The sequence below is a fragment of the Daldinia vernicosa genome (genome assembly GCF_022497035.1).
Source record: "Daldinia vernicosa strain CBS 139.73 unplaced genomic scaffold F5Y00scaffold_36, whole genome shotgun sequence".
Classification (NCBI taxonomy): domain Eukaryota; kingdom Fungi; phylum Ascomycota; class Sordariomycetes; order Xylariales; family Hypoxylaceae; genus Daldinia; species Daldinia vernicosa.
The window spans coordinates 55744-68962 of NW_025953952.1; the positions used below are offsets into that span (position 1 = coordinate 55744).

At 46.7% G+C, this 13219-nt stretch overlaps 4 protein-coding genes across 4 annotated transcripts; 2 read left to right on the plus strand and 2 right to left on the minus strand.

Moving 5' to 3' along the window:
• Positions 1 to 902: 902 nt before the first annotated feature.
• Positions 903 to 3419, minus strand: F5Y00DRAFT_254100 (Clavaminate synthase-like protein; the record flags this gene model as incomplete). The annotated part of the gene is made up of 7 exons (XM_048010132.1): positions 903 to 965; positions 1077 to 1587; positions 1660 to 1829; positions 1896 to 1969; positions 2024 to 2254; positions 2314 to 2470; positions 3408 to 3419. The coding sequence occupies 7 exons, from the start codon at positions 3417 to 3419 to the stop codon at positions 903 to 905; spliced, it is 1218 nt and encodes a 405-aa protein (XP_047863098.1).
• Positions 3420 to 4656: 1237 nt separating this feature from the next.
• On the plus strand, positions 4657 to 8274 carry F5Y00DRAFT_241898 (uncharacterized protein). The gene is made up of 8 exons (XM_048008427.1): positions 4657 to 6164; positions 6245 to 6278; positions 6344 to 6834; positions 6929 to 6953; positions 7006 to 7087; positions 7147 to 7454; positions 7511 to 7715; positions 7812 to 8274. Exons 1-8 carry the CDS (start codon positions 5086 to 5088, stop codon positions 7904 to 7906), a joined length of 2319 nt encoding a protein of 772 aa, XP_047863099.1. The 5' UTR covers positions 4657 to 5085; the 3' UTR covers positions 7907 to 8274.
• A 96-nt stretch (positions 8275 to 8370) lies between these two features.
• On the plus strand, positions 8371 to 9562 carry F5Y00DRAFT_122248 (uncharacterized protein). The gene has a single exon (XM_048004070.1). It carries the CDS (start codon positions 8558 to 8560, stop codon positions 9170 to 9172), a length of 615 nt encoding a protein of 204 aa, XP_047863100.1. The 5' UTR covers positions 8371 to 8557; the 3' UTR covers positions 9173 to 9562.
• A 390-nt stretch (positions 9563 to 9952) lies between these two features.
• F5Y00DRAFT_263751 (uncharacterized protein) lies at positions 9953 to 10512 on the minus strand (the record flags this gene model as incomplete). Its single annotated transcript, XM_048011553.1, has 2 exons — positions 9953 to 10264; positions 10465 to 10512. 2 exons carry the CDS (start codon positions 10510 to 10512, stop codon positions 9953 to 9955), a joined length of 360 nt encoding a protein of 119 aa, XP_047863101.1.
• Positions 10513 to 13219: the final 2707 nt, after the last annotated feature.

The following is a 13219-nucleotide window of genomic DNA, read 5'->3' on the forward strand; positions in this document are numbered from 1 at the left end:
ACCACAGCCGCCCTCCGAAGCCGAACAGCAATCATCACATCATCATAAATTTTCAGTTGAAGCCGGCAGACCGTGATATCCGTCCCCCGGTCGCATTAAAATGGCTCCTTGCCTTCATCTCGGTGATACGGTTAGTGTCTACTTCATAACCCACATTCAATTTAGTTGATGACCCAGTATGTTTTACTATCCCTTGGTTCCTAGCCCTTCATATCGTGATCAATCTTCAAGTCACCACATACATCTTAAAATTGGATCAGTTGCTCTCATGATTTTAGTTATAATGCGCTTTGGTTACCCGTCGTAAGAACGAGTGTTAGCTCAGTGTCAAGGTCAGATTGGTCTATACAGCCACTGACCTTTGCGAGCATAGATAAATTAGTATCCGCACTATTCCCATCGTAAATGAATCTCTACAAGCCGTATATCGGACTCGATGTTCCAGTATTATTCTAGTATCATTGTCTTGTCGACAACGCCCGAGCATCACACTGAACGCTTATTCGTTTGCTCTGTGGTTTCCATGGTTATCTACCTACATACCTAACATGTGTAAGTATCTAGTCAATCGATGGATTGATAATAAATAGCAACTGTCTTCACTTTGGTCTACACGGCTTTGCCTAAGTACTATGTACAATATCCAACCAGGGCCGAACTACTAGGTGATGAAATCTAAACTCTACAAAGAGCAGTTAAGACTCTAGTAAAAGTTGCAACGTGTATCACCAATACGAAATTGGTATCAACAGCAGTAGTTTGACTAGAAGGCATATTTGTATTTACAACAGACCGACAACTCGGTCGCTAAACCAGTTCCAAAACGTCCTCTTCCCGTGGTCAACTTGTGTAATAGCAATATGACCCAACGTAAATCTCAGAACACCGTCTATGATTTTGAATCAGCCGAGATTCCAGCGAACAAAAACATCTTCCTCTGTGTATTTCGACCCAGTGTCAGGATTCTAGATGAGGCATCTAGGACAAAGAGCATGGTTGTATATACGAGCCGTACGTTAGATAGGTTAGAGTTCCTCGCGAAACAACGAACTTGTTTCCATACTGTTTGGTTCCACCTGGTGACATCCAGAGTCACTCCCCTCGTCATAATCATCATCATCGGCGACGAACGCTGCCGTCCCGTTAGAGTACTTGCACTCTATATACTCGGGCATCGGCATTATCGGATAATATCTGTCCATCACTTTCCTAGCTCTTTCCCCAAAGGCAGCGTCCCACGGCATGTTCATCGAAGAAGGGATCGGCCAACCCAGTTGCGTATTGCGTAGCCAAAGTCGCACTAGATGTCTTGATGAGGTATTACTATCTAGGTACGACTCTCTACCGTGCAGAAGGGCAAGGTTGTTGATAAATATCAGATCGCCAGGCTGGGTATCAAGTTGTATCTGATGTTTTCGCGCCGTCTCTTCGAGCACAACGAGTGCCTCCTGTTGCTCTGGTGTAAGGGTCGGGATCGAGCCGTTACGAATTAAGGGGTGCGGTCCTATACGAGAAGGGTCTATCGAAACTAATAGGTTGCCGGCATGGTACTCTATTAACGGGGATAGAACAAAAGGGGGTTCTCTTCTGGAGCTTCTTAAGTGATGTCAGCCCTACTTGTCTTACTATTCATGGGTACGGATTATAGGTTTTACTTACGCTTGAATTGGCCAGTCGTGCTTCGCCAGGGCATGGAGGACCCAAGGCTTTGTCTGTACCAGGTCATTATAGATAGCGGCCATGGACGCTATGCAGGTACGTCCACCCTCATTGGCTTGGTCTCGGACTTGGATAGACAGGATCTCGCATCCCATATCGTTGTGGAATGGCTAAAACTGTTAGCTCGGATCGCAAAGTGTCTTCGTATCTCCTAGTAAGGCGAGTTAGTTACTTACCAAACTATAGTTAGTATGTATCCCGTGTCGTTTCTCCTTGGGCACCGTCCATGACTTGGACTCGGTAACATGGGCTTTCCCTATGGATCAGCAAGCGATAGAAGCAAGCAAGATGCATATAAACTCACATAACATGTCACCTTTAGCATTTTGAAGACCCCTTTCGTCTCCGATATGGCTTGCAATCGCGAGAAAGAGGACAATATTATCCTCAATAGTATAATTATCGGGGGTTAGTCCACGAATAATACATATCCCGCAGCCATGATGAACTTCGAAAGCACATTTTTCAAGCCTATCTTGGAGACTCGGAAGAGGGAAATACCCTCGTGTTACCTCGTCGCCATCCAGCTCGAGTTCTGTGCAGATGCTAGTTAAATCACGTAGAGCATGGACACGAAGTTTGGTAGGGGCTTACCATGGAACGACTGCAAAGTCTCCCCTATTGCCGCTACATCGGGGCCGTCCAGGTCAAGTCTATGTGGCTGCATTTTGTCAGGATCTAATCCGGACCACTTCGTTGGTCCATGGATAAGGGGCGGAAACCCCTTGGGTGGCTGGGAGACGCCGTTTTGCTGCCGGGACAGAGCATCCGCGGCCAGACCACGGTCCTCGCGATGCATCCAAGGCTGCGGGCTGACGGGATTTCCAGAGGCGTGGGGGACTGTGTCAGTTGTCATTTTGGCTCGTATAATTGTGCGTTTAAAGGAGCTTTGAGTGTTGTTTTTGAGGATGAGAATCCGTCATCACTTTGGCGACTTATAGTGGCATCTACTTAAGGCGTTTTCCTTGAAATACCAGCCCATACCGACTGACTCAACTATGACACAAATCTGTTTCCTTGCTACCTATCATTGGCTCGGGCCAACTCATCTTTTCCTGGAATAAAAATAGGGAATTTAGACTTGAGCTACAGACCGAAAAACTAATCGCATCGACCTTACATGAGACCCCGTAACGGCCATATCAACGAGACGCCAATAGATGTGGTAACACTATAAGAGACACAGGAAATTCTTTGGTCTCATCCGGCCGGATTCCCGGAAAGAAACCGCATCGCTGTAAAGGTTGACTGCCATTCCTTCGAGAAAGGAGGGTCTTCGCCGCCCTAAGCGGGATGGTGGGTATAGTGAAGCCTGATACCAAAGTTGAAGAGCGGTTTGGCATCTTCACAAGGAAAAAGGAAACATTAAAAATTTAAAGAAGGAGAGAGAAAGCCGCCAGAAGCTTCGTTACTAAGCTCTAAACCAGTTATCGAGTAGGTTAGGTAACGTCTTGGTCTCATGTGCGCCGGAGCCGCCCAAATTTACACTTTGCCCGTTCCCCCATGCTAGGAAAGACGAAGCTTCTAATGGTGTATGGGCTACAACGGGCATGGGTCAAGGCTACGGAACATTGGCCTCTTTAAAGTTATTAAGGGACAGCATCGAGTTCGTGTAGTACGAAATTCCCACTTGATGATGTGAGCAACCGCTTCCCCGGAGGCACACTCCCGCGTTTTCCCCCACGAACCTCAGGGGACATTGTACCTGACGTGGCGACCGGGAAAGGCGGAAAGGATGCCCTTGGTGTAAGGCAAGAATGAGATGGCACAATGGCTTTTTCATAAGGCTCTATTCATTGGCAACGCACCTCTCGGAAGAGTTTCCAAAGGGGGCGTCTAGTAGGACCACTTATAGCGATTGGTCCTTATTTGTTCCCATTTGTCGATCGCACATGAGGCTGTCGTCGAAGGGGAGTTGCTGTCCAGCATTTTGATGAGCAGGGATTGAGACCGGCGAGGGAATACATATGGGCACCTAAGCCTGGATCTCTAGGAGCGCGTAACTGCGGCATAAGACGGCGACAGGTCCGCACGAATCATTACAAAACAAGAGGATGAAGATGAAGATAGTTTAAACTATATGACTGGTGTAGATTTTTATATCCACCTACCTTAGGTACCTGGGTAGGTAAATACCCATGCTGTAAGTGGAATATGTATAAGTTACGCATGTAGTTCTGTGACGATGGCTCGCAAAACTCGACCGGCGGCTGTCGAGAAGTCAGGCCAGAGGCCCTTATGCAGGTTTCAATCTTCATTCATCCTTGTCATTACTCCTTATGTAGGTAACATGCAATCAAAGACAACATTGCAGCATGCCATATGCCGTACGAGAGGACACGGGCTGGCCTTGCATTATTACCTCTCCGTCTTCTTCTGTCATGTGTTAGGTACCTGACCCAGCCTAGGTAAGCATACGAATATAGGGTGCTAGCTATTTATATTATTGTTTAAGTGTAGGTATTATATTTTATGTAGAGGCTACTATGAACTTACATGATGATTGAGGTATAATGATGATGATAATAATAATATTAAAATAATAAATAATACTAGACAGTCTAGAAGTGAGAGGACGAGGGTCCTATTTTTCTTCATTATTTTAATTTTAATTTTCTTCGGTCGATTCGACTGCATATATGTAGTAGTAAGTGGCATTAAATAGTGGCTTGACATTTTTGCTTTTATGTATCTTGTTGGTCTCGGTGTGGTGCGAATAATTTGTTAGTCTCTACAATCAGACCGCCCCGGCGGCCATTGAGGGGTCGACTCTCTGGTCGGGCGTCGTGTGTATACCATAAACGTACAGGTAAATGCGTAAGCTTACTTCTCTACAACGTCTTGCCACAGATCAACCATCACACAGCTTTTAGAGTCCATCGCCGGGGAGAACTTTGCATAACTTTCCGGTTTGGTGATCGTCTAAAAGTACTGTGGTTTTTTGGTTTTTTTCTTTTTTTTTCTTTTCATCCGGCGAGAAACTCCTGGGTTTGAGATACCCCGTCGTGCTGCGTCCTGCATCCATCCTGTCCTGCCACGAGAACAAGCTGACCGGGGAGAAACTCGTACCTATATTGCGTATTACGAGACCAGCACTTACCCATTCATGGTTCTTTGCTACACAGTATTTTTCGCCGGTTTCGAATTTAGAAGAATTGAGAATCACGATTAGCACCCACCCCCCCTGCGCCACTTTGTTATTCTTCACCGGCCGACGACGGTGAATGTGACGTACAGCGGCGTACAGCGAATCTTTAGGTAACCGGCAGTTTTGATACGCGCACACGCGCACACATGCACACACCCTGGTGTCAGCATCATTGTCGTTAGCTAAGAAATGAGACCGGGTCACTAGATAGAGAGCCCATGATGGATAGAACTGCTGTTTCCGTGGTCCAGCCCGTTCCCACACATGTAAACTCCTCTTCAGTCCACCGTTCGACCTCTACCGGATTTACGCCAATTGACCAGACGTCATGGAAACCTGGGAAACCTAGGAAACGGTCTCGGATCACATCCTCCCCTTCTCCAGCCAACTATAACCCCAGTCCTCCTCCCCCTTCTTCACGGGATAGGAAAATCAATAACTCTAAGGAATATGGGTCCAAGCCGTCGCCATCATCGCTGACTAACCAGTCATCCAAGAGACGAAGAACAGCTGCCGGTGTTGTGACTTCAGTTGCCGCCGCCATCACCGCAACATCGGATGATCCTAGGCACCATCCTTCAAAGACTAACTGGGGCTATCCAATTCCGTCGGGGCATTTTAAGTACGGTGTAGAACCCGTCGTGTCAGATGCAACGGGGGATCACCTCAGCCTGTCCCCTACTACCCTCAAACAGGAGCAAGGTCCGGAAAGGTATGACTGGCCTGACAACAATTTAGCCCAGTTGACCTCAAGTTGCAGCGGCCTGCCCTCAGTATCCTCCCCATCACTTCATTATCTAACTACGGAAGAACCTACATCGTACTGGAATATTCCGGGCAGTTATTTAGTAGATTGCTCAGGTTTACCGACGCCTAGCTCTCCTGTCTATTCTTTCCACCCCTCTTGGAACCCGGTGAAGGAGTCAGACATGCTCCTCGCATATCGACTCCGTATTGCCACTGGCTCCTCTATCCCGGAGCGACGGCCACCCGAGCCCAGCCCCTTACTCTCGGAGGGGCGTGATGAAAAGACTCCAAGCGAGCCTATAGATGAAGGGTGGATAGATTTGGGGTCGTCGCTAGAGAAGGACAGTGATAGCCATCATGACGGTTCCCCACAGGATTCTGACCTCTCAGGTAAAAGCACTCCCATACTTGAGGAGGAAGAATTGTGGGAAAGTGTTGAAGACGACGTTACGATTGATGGAAATAGCCCAGAGTCTCACGCCGAGAGGCGTTCTCAGTCACACCTGAGTGATCAAAACCGTAAGGAGACGGGAAACACCCGAAAATTAAAGGTAGATTCTTTTCTTAAACCACCCCCTTTCTTACACGCCGTACTATGCCAGCGTCTCGCCATTAGCTGACGTGTTTACGGGCCTGCATTCGATGTCGTATGCAGAAAATAAGAGTAGGTGGACCAACCATTAAGCGTATGTGATGCTGCGAAGTATTAACTACTCACACCCATCCCAGTGTAAAGCAGATCCGAAAGACCCGCGAGGAGTTGATTGCTTAACCTGTCGTAACATCAAATTGGATTCTAAGAAGGTGATCCATAGACTTCCGTGTCTGCGATGGAAGCTTGCCGAAGTCGCCCTTTTCCGCGAAGGTGGTCTTGATTTAACGAAACGATGGAGTGGGACCAAAATGAAAGATCTTGGGCCGCGAGACTGGGTTACCAGCAACGATGTCCGCGAAATTCATATGGTTATGGGAAGCCGCCACCCGATGGTGTTGAAGGTCAAGAAGTTCACGCCTATCGAAGGGGATGTGACTTGTAAATACTGGGTTGATAAGAAGGGGGACAAACAAAAAATCGATATCGAACCTTATGCCCTCGCAAGCATCTGGGAAACTGCTAAAAGATACGAGGAATATATATATGATTATGCGCACCCGGCTGTACGAGAGTACGCTGAAGATGGCCAGGTCGATGGCTTGGTGCGAAGGACTTACCGGGCAGCGTAAGTAAATAATTCCTCAGTGTGTGAACAGTTTCACTTTCCACTGTCATGAATTCCATCAAATGGAAACAAATCTTACAATGCGTCTCCGCAGGATCGAATATGCTCAGAGGTGCAAGGTGAGGCTATACACTCAAGTCGTACAACTGTCTACTAAAGATATGCTCTTAGAATACCTCGGTTGATACGAGATCAGAGACCATAATAAATGCGGTTCTACTCGAACAATACTTTTACTTATGGTTTGCAACCAGTTAGTAGCTCGTGGATGGTCTCTCTAGGCCTGGTAGGAGAGCTGACTTGGATGAGTAGGAAATACTCTGAGATCAGCATTCATCGTGGGAGAAGAAACGCTGGGTATGAAGGCAATAGATAACGCCGAGTGTCCGTACTGTGGAACGATACCAATACCGCGGATGATCCCGGCGCAGTTTGACTCCCTCGGAAATCGGATACTTGTACGATTAAGAAAGCTTGTGCTCGAGAGCTTATGGAAAGTAATGGCGGGCAAGAATCCGCACCATTTTTACTTTGTTTACCTGATCGTTTTCATGCTTCTCCACGAAGTTTCGTTCACCTCTGCCGATAGGCTACGCCGGGCTAAGGATAATAAGTATACCGTGAGTGCTAAGAAACGATGCCAGCTCATAATCGACTTGGCTAATCCAATGTGTAGGAATACCGGTACGATCTGGCGAAGTTTATGGAAGGGCTCCAGGAGGGGGCGAATAATATCCTAAGTCATTGGCATTACTATAAACGAGATGTCAAAACGTTGATGACGGAAATGGAATCCGAGGATAGGAAGAACGCGGTCTGGGGAACTTTGAAGCACGACGAGGCACAGCTATTGATCGAAACGCATGAGGCCTATGGAAAAGGTGAGCATCTCGGCTTTCCAGCTTAAGAAACGGCTCCTTCACCTCCTAGTAATTTAGGTATCTACACCTTCGTGCTGACTGACGAATGATATATAGTGGCAGAGCAGGAGTTGGAGTGGGAGCACGACCTTTACTTCGTGTCGCAGATGTTTGAAGAGAACTGGCATCCACGTAAGACATTTAGCCGGTAGAAATGGGAAGGGATGCACCTACACTTATATATATCATCTTGGGGATCGTATTGCTGCGCTCTCGAAGGGGGACAAATGTGACGATAGTTGCTTGCCAGCATACTTCGGCATGGACTTGGCAGCTGGGATTTCCACGAACCATGAGTACTATATTGACTGCATTCCTTGAATGAGTTCGAATATATTTCTCTTACGACTAAGAGATATATTATGTTTGTACATGTTAAGAAGTAAAATGTAGAAGAGAAGATGGAAGGTTTAAACTAAAACGCGGTCTGCGGTTTGTACGCAAGGGGTATGTGCGTGTAGCTATGTACATAGGTACCTCTTAAGAGCTAAGGTACAATGCCAAGCCACAGATCCGTAGTGCAATTCTTATCTTGCCAGGTGGCTTCCTATCAATGCATCTGTCATACGTTATGTACCTAATGTTCGCCTGCAGCGACGCAATTGTAAAAGTCGCCAGATCGCATTTAATAAGAGCTCTCCAAGAACATCACCAATTCGTCGCTGCCCAACCCACCGCCATCCGCGATCCGAGTTTAGAGTTCTATACTTTTACTTTTACTTTTAGATCCCCTACTTCGTACCGAATAATTAACTAGTCCAACATCAATTCTTTATTGGTAATCCCAAACCCGCACCGCCAACATGTCTTCAGACCTCGAAACCTTCACCATGCTGCCCTTGCAGATCGACCCTCAGACCAAGGCAGTAACAGCGCTATCCGGCTCTCGCTCTCTACAATCCGAGCTAGCTTCGCTCAACGCACTGCACCGCTCTCTCCTCGCGCTCGACACGCCGAACCAAGTACCGCCCCCGCCGCTCCCCGTGAACCCGAAGCGGTCGGCCAACGTTAGCAAACTGCGAGATAGCGGCAACGCCGAATACCGCAAGGGAAAGCACGCCGACGCCGTTAAATTCTACACCTTGGGTTTGCAAATGGCCCTGACGCGGCCGCTGTGGGAACCCCAGCAGCTGGTGCGCGAAGAGGTCGCTGCCCTCTACGCCAACCGCGCCCAGGCTCATATGGGTCTGCAGAACTGGGCTGAGGGCGCCGCCGATGCTGAGGCCAGCGTCGAGGCCAAGCGCGTTGGTAACTCGAAGGCTTGGTGGAGGCGGGGCAAGTGTCTGGCGGAGATGGGACGGCTGCTCGAGGCCAAGGAATGGGTTAGTAAGGGCTTGGAGATGGAAGGCAACGAGGGCGAGCTGGTCGCCTTGTTGAAGGACATTAACGTGAGATTGGGGGAGAAGAGTAATTCTTGAGGTGTACACTGGCGTTGCTTTTCTTTTCAAGTTTTACGTTTCGACCTATTCATGAAGATTAGGTCATGTTTATGCACATCAGGTATTCACTCTAAAGGCGTTTAGGGAGTTGGGCGGTAGTCCATGTATATATCATTCCTTCAGACTCTGTTATATCGTCCCTCATCGACCTTGAATCTTGCCGATACCTAAAGGACTGGATCACACGAGGGGCTGGGGAAAGGACAATTTTGACATGCAAGTAGATTACCTGCTGAAATATGGATAAAACATGCCAGTCTCTATCTCGTATCTCCCTCTCTAGCCTCTTCCACAATCTACGCTATGCATGCTTCCTAACCATCTAGTGATGGGCTGCAACTTAGGAAGATGATTCCCAGGGTTTCTGATATTACCTTTTAATATCGAGCTCCAGCCGAACACCCCCTCCCCCAGATACGCCTCATCTATCGTATCCGTCATAGACAACTAGTAGGCTGACTTGGATTTGTGAAAGGACTTGATCCTGTCGTAAACTCCGTTCCTCAGGCCGGATTGCTGGATCGGCCTGCGTGTCTCGGGCCCGAAGGTAAAGATTTGAATAGAAATGATATGTCGGCCTCTCGAATCCATCTTTGAGACCAACTAACAATGAGATAAAACGACGACAACATAAAAAACAATAACAGGAAATGCTTTAGAGCTATAGCTGTCGCTCGCCTGGTATCATCCTCCAACGTCCTTTAATTACTTGCTTTTCGTTTCGGTTTATTTCGTTTCCTTGTCGATTTACAGTAGCCCTCAAAGTTGCTTTTCCGGATCCTTCTCGCGCACGCTTCGGTTCCTTGGCCTCATAACGGCATCTTGACTAGTCATGCGACGCTCAAGCGCACGATCGAGCTTAGCACCGAGGGCGAGCTTGTTGAGGTTGGCTGACTTCTCCTCGGACAGGATGACGCGCTGACTTGACAGAGCCTTATTCTCCATGCGCATGAGCCCGGATTCGATTTCGCGAATCTCAGCGTGCGCCGAATCGTTCGTTCGTACTGTTGCCGCCAATGACGGCGCTGTGCTATATGTGCTGTAGCGCATTGATGCGCGGGGGGAGCCGACCTATATTTTGAATGGCGCGTGTTAGTTCTTCATATCTCCCGATTGTTGTTTTTTCTTCTTCTATATTATGAAATAATAAATACGCAAGATCATTGATCAAACTACATTGGTTAATAGATTAGGCTGACGAAACACGAGCCAGGTAAGATTAGAATGAGATAATAATAACAAGAGAAAAAAAAAAGGCTTTTATTACGTACAGTAGAAGGCGCCATGATAGGGCGCGACGAATCTAACGATGTAGGCATTTTTTCTGGGAGGTCTACCTAGGTAGGTATGTATAGGTAATGTATATACTAAATATCGATTTGTCTTCGTGGAGGGTTGGTTACGACAAGCCGGTTTTTATGACTGATTTAAGTGCGAATACTGACTGAAGAATAGCGTTCGTCTGGAAGTGGGAATAGTGAGAGTAGTGGCAGAGTAGTGGCAGAGTAGTGGCAGAGTAGTAGAGTGATAAAGTGGTAGTAACGGTGGTAATGGCGGTAATGGTGTGGTGGATTCGATGTTCGAAACGGCGCTATGCAGGGATGGAACGGATGAAGACGGGATTTGAATCGATTAGGTATGGAATGACCTGATGCCTCTCAATTGAGTAGTTTGCTGTATGAGGAAAAATGAATTGGTTCTCAACTAGTAACTATATAAATATCACACGATAGAAATAGTTACGAACAAAAAAAATATTGAATAGGGGTTGCTAAGCAGTAAGAAAAAAAAGGGCACGGAATCTAGACAGTAAAACATACACACAGAAAAAAGGGGGGAGGGTGGTGGTGTGTAAGTCGTTAAAATGCAGATTACTGGTGGGAGCCGTGGGAATGCTACTATGTATGTAAGTGCCATGTTAGGTGTAAATTGTGCTACGAAGGCTGCAAGGTTATTGTCCAGCCTACCTAACCTAAGGAACCCTTGCGAGGCAAGCTGATAGATCATCATAAAGCGATCAGAGCGGTATTATATCATAATCATAATAATAACTCGTAGACTTAATACAATACAATATATACCATACTACCTAGCTGACGTAGACATAGGCGTATTGCATTGATTAATTTCATTATTTACTACCTTAGGTACCTAACTTATTATATAATTATTTAAATAGAATCTACTATGTATGGGATTTGAAAAGCAGTTGGAGTTATGTTTCCCATCTCCCAGCTTGTCCCGCTAGGAGGAACGGCGGCCACATGGCTTTGAGCCCGCCGCTCGGCCACATGCAATGCATGCAGTCAGCTACCAAGCGGCCAGGGAGGCTCACCGATTCATGACTAGGCTATCTAGGTACATACCTACCTTGTATATATGTTATGAATAAGAAAATACCTCTTAAGAGCAGCAGATCTTATTAAGAGCCTTAACCGCTCTCTTATCTTGTTTCAAGAACGTCGTGGCCTCGCGTGCCGTTTTTCTTTACATGCATTATACTACCTCATAATATGTATGTAAGGTAGGTATTCTTGCCACAATACCCCACGCGGATTCTTGTGCAGAAATGGAAGTTCAGACAAAATGGTACCTGGTTGACTCCGCCCAAAGTCTCTCTTGAGCTCGGATTGTGCTGATCATGCAACAACATGACGACTGCACTATTAGATCCTGCGGTTACTGCTACACGCGTGAGAACATACACTAGCTACCTACCTTAGTAGACTTGCTAAGTAACTCATGCTAGTATAAGTAGTAAATAACTATATTAAATATTTACACTATAAAAATGCCTCACGATAATAGTTCATATTATGGGTATTTACCTTACCTAGGTACTTTAACCTAGAATCATTCATACCGAACAACCCAAGTATACTAGCCAAGGCAGATTTATAACCTTAACGCCGGACGTATTTTTGCTTGGCAACCTATGTCTACAAGGTTCTTCCCCCCTCGTTCCCTCGTTATCTTTTGTTGGCGAAGAGTTCCATGGACCAGCACGTGGCCCAATGATCATCATGTCGATCCGCCAACGAATCCCGTTTAACCTAGGTAGGTAATGAAGTCTAACCGACGACAATTCGAGGGGTAGTATGTAGACTCTAACCCAATCCTAATTGAGGGGGCCCCTACCGCGGGATAGGTGATGATATGCGACTTGCGGCTTCATAAACGGAAATGATACTGAATATGTAATGTATCACACTCGCAGACAACATGCAGGGAGAGAGTTATCACTTCGCCAGCCCGTCAACCCGCCAACCAGGCCTAAGGAATAGCCAATTTTCGCTATCAAAAGTTTGGATCGCTGCCAATTACAGAACATACGGCCAAGGGATCCCTGTCTGGTCCAGCCTATCTCACAGCTTTCGTCAGACCTGCATGTTGCGCACGTGGCGGTAAGGTAAGCTGAATGTAACCCTGGGGTATTATTGACAGCCTCCGGATGGCAAGGGGTATTTTATACACATCGCGCAATAGGAGACGAAGGTATGCAGTCATATTTCATTTCACATTATACATACTTGTAGGACAGCTTTTCTTTACACTCACCTTCCAATAATGCCTTGACCCGTCATGTCTGTTAACTAACGTCCGTAACGTATTGAAGTTACCTGTGAAGTAGTCAGCTTTGCCGCGAGACCCCGGATCAGATATATATATATATATATACCTATATATTCGGTTATTCATATTAAGCTCCTAATCGGCGACTAAGACCTAGAGCGAAGCTGTAATTCTTAATTGAACCGCTGCCAAACGTATCCTATGTATTTGCTGAGCACTTATCTAGGAGGTACCTATTAAGGTAGGGTGCAGTGTTCGTGTGGGCAATGTAACTCCTTGCGCGTTGCTAGATATTGCGTCCCAGAGCATTTTCTCATCTACCATACCAGACATTTGCCTCTATGTTGCGGAAACCAACAAGTTTTCACGCTTCATAATAGACCCGAGTAGCTGGCAACAGCCCCAGTTTCATCTGGTCTCACTCTGCTACCGGTGAGCCGGTTACAGTCAGTG

Coding starts and splice junctions, on each gene's coding strand:
- F5Y00DRAFT_241898 (XM_048008427.1), top strand. CDS start 5,086: ATGATGGATAGAACTGCTGTTTCCGTGGTCCAGCCCGTTCCCACACAT. Junction 7,088..7,146: donor TTACTTATGGTTTGCAACCA/GTTAGTAGCTCG, acceptor TTGGATGAGTAG/GAAATACTCTGAGATCAGCA. Junction 7,455..7,510: donor CTAAGGATAATAAGTATACC/GTGAGTGCTAAG, acceptor TCCAATGTGTAG/GAATACCGGTACGATCTGGC.
- F5Y00DRAFT_122248 (XM_048004070.1), top strand. CDS start 8,558: ATGTCTTCAGACCTCGAAACCTTCACCATGCTGCCCTTGCAGATCGAC.